We start from the raw sequence: 21,070 nt of genomic DNA, 5'->3' as shown, positions 1-21,070 counted from the left end.
ATAACTTTTACAATTGATTTTTCCAAGTACTCTAACCACTGCACCACCAGTCCTTGCAGTGTAGGCGACCGAAAATACAACTGCAAATTACTTAAGACCTCTATCGCGTCATGGCTGCTAGAACAAGAACATGCTACTCACATGAAGTAAATAAAGAGTTCCGTTCGAAATTCCGTCCAAATTTCCGAGTTCAACAGAAACGTTCCAGAGTTCAACAAGATACTCTTGAAGAAGGTCGGAGGTTACATCAACCGAAACATTGTAAAACTCATGCTCAAGATGAGAACAGTAGTCCGATGAATCCAAATAATACAGATAACCAATCCTCATCTCAAAAATTCAGAAACGTCATATCGTAAGAGTAATGTTTAAGAGATTGCAATCACTTCAGCAAACAGTGCAAATATCGACTACATAATGTCATCATTACAAACAGATCAAAGCCTTTTTTTTTTACATAGGAGTCATCATTTATCAAGGCCAAGAGGCCACTCGAGGATAAGGCTTGATGAGTGTACAGTAATCAATGGGATAATATCATAGCAATCGTTAGTATTGGAAATTTGGTAAATTGGATTAGTTAAGGGGATGGTTCAACAAGAATTTGTTTATGTTGGACTTGAAGACGACCAAATTTTAGTCAGTTGAAAATCAGGCAAATGGAAGAGAGTTCCAGAGACATGCAGTTCTAAGAAAGAAGCTTTGTTCATGGAATCTACGTTTGGGTTTAGGCACAGATAAAGAATGGAGGAAATTATTGGTAGTGGTTTTAGCTAGACGAGTGTTTTTTGCGAAAGTTTGGCAAAGGGGTATCATAGATTGGAGCTCAGACGAATACTTGCCATGAAAATAATAATAAAAATAGACAGCCTCGCAACGTCTCTTCTGTGAGAAAGAGGTTGCAGGGAAGAGAAAAGGGCATCCTCCACTAGGCTACAAAGTCCATTTTGCACTCTGTCAAGACAGGATAAGGTCTTTCTAGCAGCTCCTGTCCAGATGTGGCAACAGTACTCCATCCTTGGACGTACTTGGCTTTTATATAGGTAGAAAATTGCATCAGCAGTGAGATATCTAATGGAGCAGTAGAAGGATGCCACCATTTTCCCAGCGACCTTGACAACAGATTTGATGTACCTGTTCCATTTCAGATCAGGAGTAAAGGTCAGACCCAAAAGCTTGTCAAAACATGGAACCTCCTCAAGACAAGAGCCATTCATTTCAATTGATGCCAGATGTGGATGAGAGCATTGATGATGTAAAGATAGAAGCTTGGTTTTAGATGCATTAAAAGTAACCAGCCACCTCTTTCCCCATTGTACCATGTGCTTAAGATTAGAGGAGAAAGAATCAGAGAGAATTTGGTCATTTACAGCCTTTAATGTGTCATCAGCATAAACGCCTATGAAAGATCTGTGATTTGGAAGATCATTGATGTAAATCAGGAAGAGAGTTGAGATGAACTCCAGTCTGCTATTAACTACTACTCTTATGAACCTATCAGACAGAAATGGTTTAATAATTGAGAAGATATTTCCAGCTATACCGTAGCCTTTTATACTTACCGTTTCCATAACTTGTTAAGCTCACTTCCACTGATAGAAACACCCAAATTCTTCAGAAAATTCTGCAATGTCTCCATGGTAAGAATATCTTTGCCTGCTTTACGATAAGTCAAAAAATCCTGGAAAACAAAGTACCCGTTTATTGATTAGCAACGAAAGTTTTGTCAATGGTTTTAGGGTTCAATAAAACGTTTAGGTGAATACAAGCAGCCTATAATACGTTCAAATATTTTTCTTTTAAAGGGAAATACCTTTGTATCCAAAAGTTATCTCTTTTGCCAAGAAACTTTCTGAAGCATTGATTGTTCTGCCCAAAGTTATCTGCTCCTGCTTTTGACCAGCTGGCAACAAAATGGGAATATTCAAATGGACGACGCTACTGAAATCGACAATAAAATCCTTCTCATTTCATAGTAATTTTTCCAGTTTTAAAATTATTAAATAAATCATTATTATTGTTGATCTACACAGAATCGTTTTCATCCAAATTATTTCTTCATATTAATGTCTTACCACTCACGAAAATCACACACAAAAAATCAACACAATATTAGATCCATTTAATCGTTAATAGAGTCATCGTTCTTCCCTATAATCTTTTTTCCATTTGGCAAACTTTTTGATACCGTTTTGAGCTAAAGCTATCTCTCTGGGAGATATATTTGATTTTGACAAGATTGGCATTTTGGCTAAGATCCAAATGTAGTACCTGTCCCGATATTTCACTTCATTTGTTCCTCAATCAGTGACTAAGGCAATTTTAGTTTATGTCTCAATTCAGTTCCCATTTTTTAGTTGGATTTTCTCCACATTCAAAACTGAGTTGGCATCTAAGTCTACCCTCATCGAGAAGCAAGTAAATAGGAACATCAAAAAGTTTTGCGTGACTTGCAGGCTGGTCAGATATATCTAGTACTATTCTAATATTTGACAGTCTTTTAAATTCCTAACAGCTCTGATGGAATCAACTGACTCTCAGACTATGGTCAACGAACCAGACAACCTTGTTTTAAATTATACTTTGCATGATTTGTCACTCTCACTGAAATTCCACATAATTAAAATTTACATATTCCATATATCTATATATAAAAAGTAGTAGCGTTCATGTGTGAGTGTGTATGCAACTGTCCTAAAGCCCACGTCACTGGACCGATCATGACCAAACCTGGCATGATGATGCTCCCCCACTTAGGAATGGTGCAGATCATTTTTCAAGGTTAAGGTCATAGTATATGTATATATATACTCTTCTACATCACACACCACTGGAGCGATCATGACCAAACCTGACATGATGATGGTCTTTGAGTTAGAGATGGTGCACACCATTTTTCAAGGTCAAGGTCAAAAGCAAAGGTCGGGACTTTGCTGTACTTTCAGGTACTCGTTTTGCCGATACCAGAGTCTACAGCAAAGTCCTATGCAAAGTTCAGGTATCTTTCCTAGTTTGTATATATTCCAACTATTGCCTCTGTGACACATGTTTTCTTATATCAATTGAACTTTGTTTAGAATTCATTTTTTGGTTATTCTCTGTTTACTGTATCTTGATATGGTAACAGAAAAACTGTTAATAAATTAAATGTTATTGTTATCCAACTGTTTTCTCTATTATTCTTTTCTTTCTAGCACATAAATATTATTGACGATAGGACATACAAGCAATGACTAGCACATGCATAGCACTAAAGTTTACCTTTCGGTGTTCAAAATCAAAATGCTTCAACTCATTTCTGCGCACACACTAGTCTGTATTAATAAAAACAGATAATTATATTTTGAACCAATCAGAGGATTTTCTGAATTTATTTGAAATTACCTTTTTGGGAGCTACCTCAACCCTTTATAAGGCCAGATCTCTAAAAAAAACAGTTGTGTCAAAATCCCTGGACCAGCACCACTCCATTGGGCCTTGAGTATACTGCAATGCCTCAACTCAAATATTAGCGAACATACAGAACAACTCATTGACTCATTATTGTCTGCCAATCTGTAAAAACTTACTCATTGAAATATTCCCAACCTTTCTCATTGAACTTTCTTTTTAATATGAAAAAACATTGAACATTGACTCTTATTAGCAACTTTTAATGAAATGTAATTTGTATACTTGAAAAGAGAAGTTTTGATTATGATTTTCAGATATGTGTAATGCCTCGACCTCTGACTCCTTCAATATCTCGGCTAATGAATTCCCCGTGTCTTATAAGGACTCTAAAAATATTCATGAACATTCTATGCTTTTCCTATTGTTGTAATCCTCCACTTTAGGCATAAAATATCTCTTTTGTGGATGTACGCCTCTGAACTCTATTTATTTTGTTTATGCTTATCCTAAAGCATGTCTCTCGTTTTTCTCACGTTTAAACATAAACATAAAAAACCCTCCAAATAAAATAATACTCCAAAGTAAGGGACCTCCAAAATAAACATGGTCGGATCAAAATAATAACGTGGAATATCAAATATTCATACATCAAAGTGTGTTCATAAAATATAAATTCTAAAGAGATTCTAATCTATTGGTGATAGTTTTGAAGAATATGGTGGATGATGCATAATTTCCCCGGGCATATTTATCTAGAAATTTTTTGTCTTTTATGCATTGTAGGGTCTAATGTCATCCTTCATCACAATGACTCTAGATTTTACACTACACGAAAGACGAAATATCTAGAGATATATGCTTGTGAAATTATGTATCACCCACCATATTCTCCAACCCTCACATTAACAGATTATCATCTTTTTAGTAATTTACAAAATGAATTAAGACTTACTCTAATAGAAAAAATCAGAACCTAATAGATTTTGTTAATGTGACAGTTGTTATTTTATCTAAGATCAAAGTGTAGTATGTGCTCTGATACTACATTTTATCTGTTGTATCCTTGATTGGTGATGGAAAAAATCCTTTTAGCTGTGGCAATTAAAATTTTTGTCTCGATGCAGAGTGCCCAAAGTGTCCCGTTTTTGGGAGATGGATTTTCCGCACAATAAAAGCAAACTTTGTGGCTAACTCTGCCCTGGTGCGGAGGCAAATAAATTGAGACATCAAAAAGTTTTAGAGATGTAAAAAAGGTCATAGAAAAGAAGAGGAACCACACTGATGACTAAAACACCTTATATTGTGCGTGCTTTATTATATTTACTTGCAAAAATATGTAACCAGGTCACATATCATAAGTACGGGATAATCACGTTGACATACTGGTTCTCGTTAGATCACCAAAGTTAAGCAATGTTGAGCCTGGTCAGTACCAGATGGGTGACCAATTTGGGAATTCCAGGAGCTGTATGTACGAAGATGTCGACACCTCCCTGCAAGAGTTGCAAAAACCTAACCTCGTCATCTCCCCCAACGGGGATATGCACGCAACTGGGAACTGTTGTGAATTTCACACTCCCATGGAACTTCCTCCATTGGAGGAAGCTGGTTAAACCCACATAGGATTAGCGCCATTTCCACATCATACGTGCTCCCTACATGAACAAGGAAAAGGCAATCCCTGAGAGAATGGTATATTAACTACAGAACAAATACTATAGTCAACCTACTGCCCTCCTCAAAGGAGGAAGTAATGCCTGGAAAGATGAAATCATAACAAAACAGATACTACACTACTCCACCGTAAAGGAGCAAGTAATTTCTAGGAAGAGGGTTTCATGATATCTGAATAGATACTAACCCCCCCCCCAAAAAAAAAAGATGAGGTAATGCCCAGGAAGGAAGTCTTATGCCAACAGAACAGATACTAAACTACTCTCATTTCCTGGCTTGAACAAGATTAAAAGATAGTATAATGATACAAGTAGAAACATAGTTTTAGCTTCAGGCGAACAGATACAAAATCTCCACGAGAAATAGATAAAATGAGTAATTGTCAAGAATTAGCACTTTCTTAGCTTAAAAAAATAATATAACTATTGTGGAGTACAAATCACCCCTATTTCAGAACTAAGTGGAATCAACCAGTCCTATGAATACCACTGGTTGCAGAGACTAAATGGAGACATTTATAGCATGTTTAACCGCATGCTACGAACACGTTCCTCTCATACCACTTTAGTGGCTCCTGTATTCTTTATGATAAATACATATTATATTTTATACACTTTACACTACTTGTGGCTTCTTTCATTTGTGAACCCTAGCACAGGCCTACAATACTAACTTTATCACAAAAGCAAAAGCAAAATATGAAATATAAAACTGTAACAGAGCATGTATAAGCGCATGGAAAAATATCAGCAGCAGCCGAAGGATGGATCGCAAGTGATTGTATTAACAGCTTGAACACGTATGCAAATTAGGAATTGTGTGCAGGCTGGCAAAAAGGACACTACATGGTCTGGAAAAAACAAAGTCGGCGCCGAAGGAGATGGACGTGTAAAATGAAGGAAGAAGAAAAAGACGCTAATATATCTTGTTTGGGAAGATGAAAAAAAAATTTTTTTAAATACTAATTAGGTCAGTAAATGCAACTAGCTAAAGATATTACTGACTAGCCCCCCCCCCCCCATATCATAAAAATAGGCTTGTGCCAATTTTTGTATATATATTTTTTTTATATATGTAAGTGAATATTAAAGATATTTCACTTTGGAATAAAATGGTTAAAATATTAAGGAGCATTTCTTCAATCATTATTACTTACCTTGGTAAGATGCTGACCAAGTCTTTGGGATTTTTCTGCAATAACATATGGAAAATTCTGGGCAGTAACCAAGAAAGAACTGCTCGGCTGTTGTTCACTACAAAATAAAAATAGAAATGATCAAGTAGAAATGATTTCTGTTCATGAAATTTGGAGTTGTCTGCCCTTGTTGGGAGATGAACAGTTTTAGAAATGAGAAAATAAAAAGAAGTTTTTTGTTAATTCAATAATGTTTCTTTCTTTTATCTGATATCCGTGTTCCGGTAAACATGAAGATTAGAGTACGGTTAATATTTTTCGAAAAAGCAAGACTCAAAAGCTCAAAAACTAGATTTCTTTTGCAATATTATGACATGCTGAATATGTTAGAGCTCAAATTAATTGAGGATTATAGGGAGAAACATTTTTTTAAACTTTTATTGGCTGTCGATATGATCAATATAAAAAGTGGAATGGCAACGAGGTGTAATGGAAATAAGTAAAGTTTTTTAATGAGTTATAAAAATAATGTATTTAGCAAATTAAAATATTTAGAAAAACATTTGTTTCACAACGTAATTCTTATAAATATTTTAATTTAAATTATTTTCATATAAGTTACAAAAACATATTTCTACATCCGACAATATTTCTGATCCCGATAAACCTCAATCCAATCAAGCATTCCATAATATATATATATATATATATATATATATATATATATATATATATATATATATATATATATATATAGCCTATCATGCTAGCATATACTTCCAATTTAAAATGTGTTCGCTTCAGATTTCATGCTTATTAAATTCATTTTAACTCCAATGCATTCAGCATGCCCTAAGTTTTTTTGGGTTTTTTTTAAACACAATTTTACATCGCCTTTTTAAAAAATCTTAACCGTCATGTAATCTTCACATGAAAACATGTTGTTTGTTCAGTATTTATGAAGTAAACTAGCAGGCTGCCCGGCATTGTCCGGTCGTAAATTACGCTTAAATATGATATTTTGATTAATGCAGATTTCGTATTTATTATTATATTATATTGGACCCAATATATAGTAATGCTTAAAAAAGTTTTTTTTTTTTTAATGATTCATGCGCCACCACTGAGAATCAAAACCAAAACGTTTAACTTACTATTTATTCAAATTTTCGATCCAAACTGATTAAAAAGCTTGTCCTATGTCTGAATACACTTTATGTAAAATTTCAAATGATTAGTTGAGTAATTTGGTAGAGACCGCAAAGGTCAAATTCTTTTAAACTTTGACTCCAATTTTGACCCCCTTAACATTTATTTTTTGGGGGCTCAAATCACATTAAAAAGTTTGATCCATGTCCAAGTAACCTACATTTAAAATTTCAAGTGTTTAGACCCAAAATTGACGAAGGTGCTTAGAAGAGTTTTTAAAGGTCACATCGTTGAACTTTGATTCCTTGACAACCAAATTTCTGGCCGAAAACCAATTTAAAAGATTTTCCAAAATCTCGATACGCCTTAAGTCAAATCTCAGATCTCTAGACCGAAAATTGACAGAGTTATTTATTAGGGAAATGTACACAGACACACGCACACACAGACATTTTCACTTTTATAGATATACTAGCAGTCAGCCCAGCTTTGTTCGGGCCCTATGTACTGTTCATAACTTTATGTGCATATGTATATATTAAAAAGTGTGAATATGTACGGTAATGCCTTTCTATATAATAGGCTTCCCTGACTACCATAGAGAAAAGTTGGTAAGAGACAGCAGACGTCAATTTTTAAAAAACTTTGACGTCACTTTTGACCCCTTAACATTTATTGTTTTGGGTTCAAATTCAATAAATTCCTGTCCAAGTAACCTACATCTAAAATTTCAAGTGTTTAGACCCAAAACTGACGGAGGAGTTTGGTAGAGTATGCAAAAGTAAACTCTGTAAACTTTGACCTCTTGGAAGCCAAATTTTCGCCCAAAAACTGATTAAGAAGCTTTCTGCATGTCTAAATACCCTTTATGTAAAATTTCAAAGGTTTAGACCCAAAATTGGTTTAATAGTTTGCGACAGACTGCAAAGGTAAAATCTTTTGAACTTTGACCGCTTGGAAGCCAAATTTTCAGCCAATAAACGATTAAAAAGCTTGCCTTATGTTGGAATACACTTTATGTAAACTTTCAAATGTTTAGACCAACAATTGGCTGAGTAATTTGGTAGAGACCACAGAGATCAATTTTTTAAAACTTTGACCCCATTTATGACCCCTTAAAATTTATTGTTTTGGGCTCAAATCAAATTATGCAGTTAGATCCATGTCCAAGTAACCTACATCTAAAATTTCAAGTGTTTAGACCCAAAATTGGCAGAGGAGTTTGGTAGAGTTTTGAAAGGTTAAATCGTTGAACTTTGACCCCTTAACAGCCAAATTTCTGGCCGAAAACTGATTACAAAGATTTTCCCATATCTCAATAGCCCTTATGTCAAATCTTGTGTCTGTAGACCGAAAATTGACAGATTTATTTGGTAGGAAAATGTACACTGGCAGACAGACGCAACACACACACAGACATTTTGATTTTTATAGATATACTAGCATTTCAGCTCGGCGTTGCCCGGGTGTTTGGATGTGTATGTTGAACAAAAAAAAAAAAAAGTGGTAGTCGAAGGTTGGCTCGAACCCGTACCATGAAGGAGGAAAAGAACAGGAAAAAAACCCTGACATTTTTGCTGTTACGACTACCGCTAAACCGGAAATGACGTAGGTTTAAATTAAGCCTAGATAATCGAAAGGAGAGGATGACTTTTAAAAATATCGGCAAAAAAGCCCCCCCCCCCCGTAGAAAAGTGCCCAGTTGAAGGTGAAGATATTAATGTTTTTAACCAATTTTTCGATATTTGTCGTCTGAAAGGTCGAACTTCAAAACGATACTGATCTTGGTAAAATCCGTCGCCTCTGTTGAAAGTTTTAGGCAGACATGCAAGCATATATACATACATTTATACATTGATAACTAAAAATTTTCGACTAAAACCGATTAGAAAGCTTGCCTTATCTCTGAATACCCTTCATATAAAATTTCAAATGTTTAGACCAGAAACTGAGTAATTTGGTAGAGACCGCAGAGGTCAATATTTTTTTAAACTTTGACCCCTATTATGACCCCTTAACATTTATTGTTTTGGGCTCAAATTAACTTATTATTAGATCCATGTCTAAATAACCTACATCTAAAATTTCAAGTGTTTAGACCCAAAATTGACGGACGAGTTTGGTAGAGTTCTCAAAGGTCAAATCGTTGAACTTTGACCCCTTAACAGCCAAATTTCTGGCCGAAACCCGATCACAAAGATTTTCCCAAATCTCAGTACCCTGTATATCAAATTTTCAGTCTGTAGACCGAAAATTGACAGAGTTATTGTGTAAGGAAATGTACACAGACACACAGACACGTGCACTTTTATAGATATATAGATAGATCAATTTAAAAATTATAGAAATTAAAATGTAAGAATACAAATGTAAATAATAAGTCCAGGAAATGCTGGGCATACACCAAATGAGTTCAAGAATATAAATTTACCAAAATGCATTTTGATTAATGTTATTTATTTATGCGCTGCCCCACCCAATCCATGTCGAATACATGTTTAAATCCCACTTCAAAAATTGAATTTTATCAGATAAATAAGAATAAAAAAAAAAAGGGTGATAGGGTGTTACAGGCTGAATGCAAGAGAAAAAAAAAGGTTCCTCACCAAATCCCCAGCAATGCCAAGTGTTACTACTAGTTATAAAAATAAAAATGATAACTTTGTAATGCTCTAATTATCTCTCTTCCTGACTAACTCTTTATAAAAGGAGATGATTTAGGAATAAAGAATTTAATTGATTGGGAATTTAAGATGGCTACTAAATAAAATTAATTCTTGGCATATAGCATCTTTTCTGCTGGTGTACGTCTTTAAAAAAAGTTGTTTTATCAAAAAACCTAGCTTTCCTACTGTTGTGTTCGGAGAAATGAGACATGAGAATCATTAGATATTCTAATAATAAGCACACAAGTTTATTGTATTTTTAAATACAATTTATTCGTGACAGAAACAGATTAATTACAGACGATATTGAATGTCTGGCGATGTCCGCCATTTTGCTTTTCTCTGTCTGGAACTCTCTAGTCTTTGTTAAGATCTCTAAGGGACAATAACTCTTACTTTCTTTATTTAGAATTATTCCTGCTTTTATCGCTATAACACCTACAAATTGATTCCATACTACAATAGTTATCTCCTTTCATACATGATCAGGATAGAATATTACAGTCTTTTAGATGTTAAAAATGTGGAATTCGGTTATGGATCTGATAGTCTCAAAGATAATTATAAACTACAATCTTTTAATGAGGAGACAATGATTATTCCTGCTGAATGACCAAGTAATAATCTTCAGGATAAATGGTAAAGCTAATTGAGATAGAAATCAAAACGATAATTAAACGTTTTAATGAATATGCAAGAGATAGAGATCGTATCACTATCTTTAATGGTTCTCAACTTTTTTGAATCATGGTTTTCTTCTCTTTTTAATATAATTTGATGAATCCTTATAGCTTATTTTATTTTTCAGTAATGAAAGGAATACTAAAGAACATATATCAACAGTTTATTTTGAAAAAAAAAAAAAATGAACTAATGGTAACGTTACATTTACTATGACGGTCCACATGGACCCCGGTTGAGAACCATTGGTCTAAATGAATAAATATGAAAGTTTTTTACATTCATCATTCCTATATTATCATTAAAACGGATTGCTGTAATTTAAATCAATAATACAACAGAATATTTTGAAATACTCTCTATATAGTATGGATGAAAGATCCAAAGATAGTTAATTGCATAACTATTTTTGAAACAATTCATAATAAATTAATATTTAGTATTATTCATTTGTAATTTAATTTTCCTGCTTTTTTTTCTACATACATGCAATAGCTTTGTTGATGTTAAGAGTAGTTAATTAAAGTAATTTAATAAAAAATGGGGAATAGCTAAAAAGCTTTCTGAAATTAAACTAAAAATTTTTTTTACTAAGCTTAGAAATTAATAGCATTTGGGAGCCCCTAATTGTAGGAAAAACGAATATGTACATCCTTAAAATTTCAGCGATGGAAGAGAGGTAATCCCTTGTCGATCTTTATTAGAGTTGCTTCCCTTTGTTCCACCCAAATTTTTCCCACATACGAAACTACGGCCAAAAAAGAGAAAACAACTCCATGAATATGAAAATATAATGGAGCCAGTAACTTTTCTCCTTTCTTTTCCAAGACAACAACAAACATGCCTGATGGCGGTCAAAGGTTACACCGACCAAAATATTGGATGAATAATACTCAAGATGAGAACAATAGTTCGATCAAAACATGTAATATAAACAATCAGCCCTCATCTAAAAAATAAAGAACTGTAAACTAATATCAGTTGATAGGAAAGAAAGGTACTGATGAGGCATAAGAGAAAAGAGAAAAGGAAGAGAGGAGGTGACTGATTGGCTGGCTTGTTCTTCCTCTCTCTCTCCCTCATCTTGTTAACGATGCCACGTTTTCTTTTTTATGGTTTTTGAAATTCAGTTAGAGGTAAACGAGTTAATTTCATGGAGAAAATCATTTTGTGCCAAAGTGCAGCCCACATCTGATGTGGAAAAGACATAGAAGAAGAAGAAGAAGAAGAAGAAGAAGAAGAAGAAGAAGAAGGTTATACAAACCGAGAAGACGCATTCTTCTTTTCCATTTTTGTACTGCCATTGGTTGGCACAGATTTGGCAGGGAATGCAATTGCAACTACATGTAACTTATCGGCGCCAACCATTTTCTCAAAAAACTGCCGATAATCAATGAAACCATCTTTTCTGAATGTTGTGTATCTTTTCAACAAACTAGGGGGAAAAAGGGGAAATAATCAACAATTTGAAAAAAAAGAAAGCGAGATAATCAAACATTAAAAAAGAAAGGATAATAATCAACAGTTTGAAAAAAGGAAAAGGAGATAGTTAACAATTTGAAAAAAAAATGAAAGGGAGATAATCAAACAAGTTGAAAAAGAAAAGGGGAGATAATCAGCGATTTAAAAAAGAAAGGGAGATAATCAACAAATCAACAATTTGCTGTAAACATTGCTGACAAATTAGTTATTAGTGTATATATGTTTCTCGTATGTTTATCATTAATAGTTTTTTAATATGAGATCGATACTTCATTTTGTTTCACTCTTCATTTATGAAAAACATTAATTTTCTGTTTCTTTAAGCATCTCAACATTTTGAGCATCACTGGTCAGAATTACTGCATGTTTTATCTTTAAGGGTAGAATTAAATAGTGCTAGTATTACATTTTTATTACTATTTCTTACATCTAACAACCCTTTCCCTATGTGTTTAGCCTATATTTCTCCTTTTGCTTGTAACCCCTAAAGTAATTTGTTTTTTTTCCTTTCTAGCTTTATTTCCATGCTCATTTTTTTTTTTTTTTTTTTTTTTGATTCTGCAATTGTATTAACTCTTCTGAATCTTGTCTAGGAGCGAGAGACTAGCAGCACAGATGCACCAGCCCAAATGTGACAACAATACTCCATACATGGGCGAATGGTGGCCTTATAGAGATACAGGATACTTTCAGGTGTCAGTAGTTTTCTAGCACAGTAGAGAGAGCCTACCTTTTTCGCAGCGGCCCTGGCAATGTTTTCAATATATTTGTTCCAACTCATGTTTCCTGTGAACGTTAGGCCAAGCAGTTTGAAAGATGTACTCTCAGACAGGAAGTCACTGGCCATTGCTATTGGTGGCAGAGAAGGTTTCTTGTAATTATTGAAGGAAACCAGTTTAGTCTTGGCAGCATTGAATGTGACCATCCATTTATGTCCCCATTCCACTACAGATTGGAGATCATCCTCTAATGTTTTTGCTATTTCTTTAGTTACGTGTTCATTTGTTTTCCTGTCATGCCTGTTATAGAGTGTGGTGTCAATCTGATAGGCCCTGAACTGGCATCTAAGCTTCAGCCTCTGTCCCATCGACGAAACATTGCATTCCTCTGCCTGTTCTACAAGTATTTTAACGGTGAATGCTCTGATGAACTGCAGACACTTGTGCCCCCACGACGTAGACACCCTCGACAAACCCGACAGGCAGCTAAATCTCACCCCCACACAATAGAGGTCCCTAGATGTAAAAGATCTTTCTACTCCAGTAGTTTCTTCCCCAGAACCGCTAGACTCTGGAATTCGATTCCAGGTCCCTGCTTCCCTAACTGTACTGACATGCAGAAGTTCAAGTGTAACGTGAACCGACATCTTGCTGCCCAAATCCCAACATAGTGCCCCAGCAGTTGCAGCCCCTGATAGTAGCCCCCTACACCAAAGTGGCAATGTGTCTTGTTTGGGGTGAAAAAAAAAAACAACCTCTTACAGCTTTCTTTAGATTTTAGTAAACTTCTCATCTCTGCCTTGTCTTCATTTTGTATTTACGTGTTTCTGAAACAACATTTTTATTCTTTTTCAGTTTTACCTTTATTGGTGATAAATAAACCTGGGTCTAAAATATGACTTGTCTGCGATTCTTGATTGTCAATAAGAGTTTATGCTAGCTGTCGAAGGTTTCGTACATTTTCACAAAATACATGCATACCGGAAACGGTATAGACTGTCACTTCACGAAGAAGAGAGAGAGCACCAGAAAAAAAAATGTGTGTGTGTGTGTATGTGTGTGTGTGTGTGTGTGTGTGTATATATACTTCGGAATAGTTTTTATTTAACAATCAGTGGTTATGTAAACGTGAGATTGTAGGTTTACAAAATATTACTGGCAGTAATATTCTATAAGTTATCCCATCTAAACAAGAATTGCTCGATATGCAAGATAGAGCAAATAAATTAAATTGTAATTCAATGAATTTCAAAAAACTCTCATTGAAATGAAATGAAGTACATCTTTAACCAAATTAATCAACAGCCTAGAGGACAAGAAAATTCCATATTCAATTAAATGGAGAATACTGAATAAATCTAGATCATATGCCCCAAGGGATAAGTTTTGCAATCTTTGTATATCCGAGGCAGTTAACATCATAACCTTCAACAAACCCATAATAAATACCAAGAACGAGCTAGTGTCCAGATGTAAACACAAGAAAAAATTTAAATACAGCCATCTTAAAATAAAATAACATACACTCTCGGTATAAATGAAAAATAGGTAAAGACAAAGTACTAAATACACGTCAGTCTTGACTAAAATCTAAACAATTACTTTGCTAATATAATAATGTTCATTTTCTAAAGATAGGTTCTTAATCACCTCTTTTAACACATAAAATAACCTTCTCTTTTTGTATATATGCACATGTTAAGTAGAGCCTTACTATAAGCACATTAACATACTTTAAATCTCCTACACGTAATTTGCACTCTAAGATCTAATTATAATAGTATTTCCAAAAACATGTAGCTTCCAAATTAAAGAATTTAAAACTCTGCCCCCATCTACTAACCAGGAAAGGAGTAAAAATTCCCCATTGCAAGGTAATCTCCAGATCCGTACGTATAAACAAGAAAGAACTATACTCATTGATGCGTCATCCCTGTCGGTACTAGGTTAATTAAATTCTATAACCATAGTTACACAATCCCACTTTTTTCATCTTATTAATGTTAAATTAGCAAAGTGGCGGTATAAGAATAAAAAATACCTATGATAAACTTAGGTAAGTTACATACACTAATTATTGCTATAATTAATGGTGTTAAATAATGGTATACATTTTTTATGTCTAAATATATTTTTTTGTGTATATGAGGGTATATCTGGGTATATATGGAACACGTTTCATATGTGGATATATATGAGCTTAGATGTAAGTATATATAGAATAAGTGAGCGTATGTGTGTATTAACTGTATGGTTGCGAGTATGTAAAAATATATATTGTACGCGTTCATGCATGTGTACGTGGGTGTGTATGTACATGTTATGTGTAGGTATATATATATATATATATATATATATATATATATATATATATATATATATATATATATATGTGTGTGTGTGTGTGTGTGTGTGTGTGTGTATATGTATGTGCGTATGTATATTATTCATGTATTTATAGGTAACTTTGTGTATATTGGAATGCAGTTGTAGAAAATTTCCCCAGTTAAATATTATTAAATAGCATAAGGTTATGGATATTACTGATTTTAAACGTTTTTCAGTAAGGTATTATCATTACTTTATTACCTTTGTTTTAACGTATTTAGCATTGAACTATTACCGTAAGGACCATAAAATAAAGATAAAACGTTCCATCAATAATATAAGAATTAATTTCACAATTAGCTCATAAACATTAGTATATTCTAAACTTTATGTCAATCCTCTTTCTAAGGGAAATATAGATACATATAAAATTAATAATAATTAGCACCTCATGGGCAGTATATATAACTTGAGTTGACAGAACAAATACGATTTAAATTGACAATGAGGTTTGAGATGAAACTAGGAAAAATCCGGAAAAAAAGAATTATTCCTTTTATATATTTGGCCCATCTTTTATTTTTAGTTAATTTTGGTTTTTGTTTTTATCTCTATATTCTTCTTGTTCCTCCCCCTATCTCCCCCCCCCCGAACCAAGTCCCTATATCTTGTACACGAACTGACCTCAATTAAGCGACCGGTCAAACTTTATGATTCTTGGATTCTACTTGAAGAGATATCTATTTATATAGATGTATGTATGTTTATGTGTGTATGTGTATGTATATGTGTATATATATGTTTATATATATATGTGTGTATATGTATATATATATGTGTGTGTGTATTTGTATGTATATGTATATATGTATATTGTGTGTATGTGTGTGTTTGTATATGTGTGTTCATGTGTATATTAGGATGAATATGCACATGTCTCACCCCACCCCCTACCACTTACCACTACCTGCTCTCCCTAACACTTCGCCCCATTATATGGTGCCGGGAAAACTCGTCCCGGGAAAACTCGTCTCGGGAAAACTCGTCTCCGGAAAACTCGTCTCCGGAAAACTCGTCCCCTTTCGCTAGGTAGGAAAACTGGTTCCTTATTGAATAAATATCGATTGAAAACACATTTTATGATCGTTCTTGAAGGAGATATTATTTTTTAAAATAAACTATAGCCCCTCCCCATAATATTTTTTAAAAATATTTTTACTTGTTTAATGTTTTTTTTGTGTTTTTAATAAAAGCGTTTATTATGTTCATAAACGAGACCGCATATTTTTTTTTATATTAATATAAAAAGAATTTACTTATATACTGTTGTTTATAAAAGGGTAAAATCGATTTTTCTACCTCGCCGACTATGTTGTTTATTTATTTGGAATCGTTTATTTGGTAAAGAAAAAAAAACAGAAAACAAACAAAAAACATGTCGGTCGAGTGTTACGGGAGAACGAGAAATAATGCTTAGGGGGTCTTGATAATCGCTAAAAAATAGAAAATTAAAGAAATTACTGAGGGAGATTTGGTTTTAAAAAGAAAATAATAAATTTTAATATTTTTTTAAATATAATTTAGAGAGAGAGGGGGGGGGATAAAACCTATATCTCCCTTCGAAAAGCAACCAACAAAAAATGAAATTAAAAAAGATTCTTGATAAACGATAGCGGAGTTTTCAATAAAATTCATTAATAAATTTATTTAGTGATTACTTTCTCTCTTAATGATTGATTTTAGAATTTTGAAGTAAAAATTTAAAAAATTAAAAATGAGTTAACGAGAGATTGTTAGCACATGGCATCTCTCGCGCCAAAAAATATTTCGCTTTTAATTTATTAGTTAATTTTTGCAAAATTTGACAATAAATGTTGATAATTGATAAAATCATAATTTTAAATAACGCATGAGTGCATTTGGTATGACAGAAAACAAAAACATAACAACAAAAAACTATCTAAATTAAAAAACAAAACCAAAAGCGTAACGAAGAATCGAATCGCTCCCTGTTTTTTAATTTTTGAGTTTTGTTTTTTTTTATTGTTTTTATGACTCCAAAAAACATTCGTTAAAATAAGAACAAAAAAAAATTTGTAATTAACTTTGTATGAACATAATAAACGCTTTAAAATAAGTTAAACCACTAAGAACTTAGCCAGTTAGGTAGAAAACGGACACTTAGAAAATCGATTTTATTTAAAAAAAAAAAAAAAAAAAAAAAACATTAAACAAGTAAAAATATTTTTTAAAAAATATTATGGGGGGGGCTATAGTTTATTTTAAAAAACAATATCTCCTTCAAGAACGATCATAAAATGTGTTTTCAATCGATATTTATTCAATTAGGGACCAGTTTTCCTACCTAGCGAAAGGGGACGAGTTTTCCCGAGACGAGTTTTCCGGAGACGAGTTTTCCTGAGACGAGTTTTCCCGGGACGAGTTTTCCTAAATTCGAAAAGGTTTCCACCAGACTTTGAATTTATTATCGCTGGACCCAAAACAAATTTAAACAAGCACTTGCCCGATTCGGATATATACACAGCTATGCGGATTACCCAGTATATAGCTTGGAAATTATTACCAAACGGATGTAAAGAACGTATAATATGGATTTTACCAAGCAAGTTGGATCGACAAAAACATTCATATCCTTTTTCTACAAATCCTCCTGCTACAGGACTTCTGATAAATGTATTATTTTCACTTTGACTTTCCATGTCTCACTGACTTTAGCAAATAGGGTGCATACCTTTATAACTATTTGCTAATATTTTCTCTCCACTGATGAGATGGTAGACATCGAAACCCTATAGGTTAAGGAGATTAATTTTCTAAAACATTCTTTGTCTTGCTTAGAATAATAAAAATTCTTTGATATGAAACTCAACCACTTCATTTCATTTCAATGAGAGTTTTTTGAAATTCATTGAATTACAATTTAAAAAATATATATATATATATATATATATATATATATATATATATATATATATATATATATATATGTGTGTGTTTTCACAAGTGACAGCACGGTCCTTAACAAATTCGTCTACGCAATTTCGAACACCCCCGCCAATCGCCACGAACAAATACCGTTGAATCGACACACAAGCAGGACCGAACAATCTCGCCAAATCGACACGCCACGATACCCAAAATGAAATAACACAAGACACGTTATCAAAGAAGCGTATTTCAAAACCCCAATCGCTTATCAGCTTGTTCTTTTCATAGACGTTGGGCGAAACTAAATCGTCACTTTGGGGTAAGATGGGTGTAGTTCATTTGTGGACGTGATTTGTAATCGAAAGGTCCCGGGTTCGCTTGCCACCACAAGTAAGCCCGACTCATACGCACGTGCGATTCCGCGCATGTTCGGCACATAGACTGCATTAAAAAAAATTTTTTCTTCTTAAATCATATTGTCGGTTATCAACAACAATAATCGGCAGGGCAACGCCGGGTATAAAATAATTACCCAGTATATATATATATATATATATATATATATATATATATATATATATATATATATATATATATATACGAGCAAACAGTTAATAAAACATGTTAAAAACACTTTGAAATGAGTTAAAAACATATTTAATCTGAAAAGGAAACACTAGATAAGTGGATAGTCCTTAATCCGCAGAGTTTCGAAGAAATACTTTCCTTCTCATCAGAGGGTAGGAATTAGCAAAATGCGTGATCGGATTTTGCATGCAAAAGTATTTGATGAAACAACAAGTAAGTCAAAGATTTTACTTGCTTGCTGAATAACAATCGTGAAAAACAGTAAACTTAGTGAACTTTGCAGGTGCAAAGAAAGGTCAGGGTGTCATGATTTGACAGAAATGAAACTCTATGACCGATCTAAACTTGCACCGGAAACTAGGTAGATGGGGGAGGATCTAGCGTGTCAAAAGTTCCGGTTTGAGGGAAATTTAGTCAATTTTAGTAAGTTGGTTCCTGGACATGCAGAGTCAACATGTGAGATCAATGTCTCCTCAAAAGGGGGCGACAGTTTGTCCGCAGTCCAAGATCGCCAGTTCATTCCAGTTTGCTAAGAAACGCCTGTGGAGTGAATAAAAATATATATAAAAATAGAACCATCGTCTTGAGCTCCCTCAAGATGATCGATGATGGAATCCGTCTAAAAGGCAGCAGGGCAGAAACAGATACGTCACAATTGTTATATATACATAGATGTTCTGACGCATCCCTGCATGACTAGACGATCACGAGCCTAATAACTGATAAGAAACAGTTAAATAAGTAAAAAAAAAAAGAAGCAAATAAATAAATAGACATCTAGAGACGACTTCTACCGATTGTAATATAGCACTACCTCCAATCTCTCAACTTTTTAGTTTTACTTACCTTAAATTAACAAGAACTAGTTAGTCGCCCGGCGTTGCCCGGTCGTACAATACGCTTAAACATGATATTTTAATTCATACAGATTGTGTCAATCCTCTATTATTACGAGGAATAATTTGCCCGTTGGACTAATTCTAAAATAAATAAATAAATTAATTAATAGATAAAATAAAAAAATAATGATGATAATGTCGTTCATCAAATTCCGTCTGTGTTTGTTTACAATATCACGTCAGCTAATATTTGGGCTTGACGATCTTGAACATGGTTTTTCTTGTCTTATAGATAAAAAAGAAGAATTTTTGCAAGGAAGTATTTTACGTTATACCGGCCAAGAGAAACAATTATTATTTCCCTTGGCCGGTGCAACATAAAATATTCCCCTGTTAATTTTTTTTTTTTTTTTTTTTTTATCTATAAGAGAAGAAAGACTATTTTTATAATCAGATTTTTTCGATTTTTTATACTTATTGGGATGAATTTCTCTACAAAACATATCTAAGAGCACTGCCAGACATATAAATTAGGTTTGTGTGAAATTTAACAAAAGATAGGGTCAGCCGTTTCGGAACCTATTAGGAAGGAACTCACACACACACACACACACACACACACACACACACACACACACACTCACACACACACACACACACACAAACACACACACACACACACACACACTAACCATCATCATCTGCGGTCACTCGTGTCCGAGTAAGACTGTCCTCCGTTGTGGCTTCTGTGGGTCCTCAGGTGAGCATAGAGCCCAATCCTAGACCCAATTTGTCTTGTGCAATTTGGGCAGATAAAGGTAGTGGTGGTGGGGTGGGGTTGGGTGTGTCTGGTTAATAATCTGTCCTTTCTGTGCTTGCGTTTATCCTCAGCAGCTTGATTTAGGTCACTACTATAAAGCGCAGCACCTTTGTGGACAGCGCTCCTCCATGCCAACCTGTTCCCAGCCACGTCCTCCCATGTCTCAAGGTCCATGTGAAACCGCTTTAGATTTGCTTTGATGTTGTCCTTATACCTCATCTTTTGGCCACCCTGGGCACGCTTTCCCTCAACAAGCTGAGAGTAGAAAATCTGTTTTGGGAGGCGGAGATCCGGCATTCGGACAACATGACCAGTCCATCTGAGCTGGCGTTGAGCAACAGTAGCGGTGATAGTGGGAATGTCAGCCTCACTCAGGACGCTGGTGTTGGTGCGTCGGTCCTTCCAACTAATTCTGAGGATTTTTCGGAGGCATCTTTGGTGGTACGTCTCCAGGGTTTTTACGTGCCTCCTGTATGTGGTCCAGGTCTCCGATCCATAGAGAAGAGTGGGCAGCAAGACAGCTTTATATACCATGATTTTGGTCTTTGCCAGAAGGTCACGGTTCTCAAATACTCTCTTCCTTAGCCTTGAGAAAGCCCCACTGGCACAGCTGAGACGGTGTTGTATTTCATCATCTATGTTGGCTT

General features: G+C 34.2%; 1 protein-coding gene across 1 annotated transcript in view; it reads right to left on the bottom strand.

Moving 5' to 3' along the window:
- The window catches only part of LOC145285833 (EF-hand calcium-binding domain-containing protein 6-like), a 288,961-nt gene that overhangs the window by 88,868 nt on the left and 179,023 nt on the right, over nt 1-21,070 (bottom strand). The window contains exons 16-18 of the mRNA XM_080134267.1: nt 11,963-12,133; nt 6,224-6,320; nt 1,563-1,681 (exon numbers count right to left, since the gene is read on the bottom strand). Coding sequence (XP_079990393.1) covers nt 1,563-1,681; nt 6,224-6,320; nt 11,963-12,133 — 387 coding nt within the window. The remainder of the gene's footprint in view (nt 1-1,562; nt 1,682-6,223; nt 6,321-11,962; nt 12,134-21,070) is intronic.

Source organism: Euprymna scolopes, chromosome 10, assembly GCF_053919585.1.
Source record: "Euprymna scolopes isolate OS-2025 chromosome 10, ASM5391958v1, whole genome shotgun sequence".
NCBI classification, from domain to species: domain Eukaryota; kingdom Metazoa; phylum Mollusca; class Cephalopoda; order Sepiida; family Sepiolidae; genus Euprymna; species Euprymna scolopes.
This window is presented reverse-complemented; position numbering and strand designations above follow the sequence as displayed.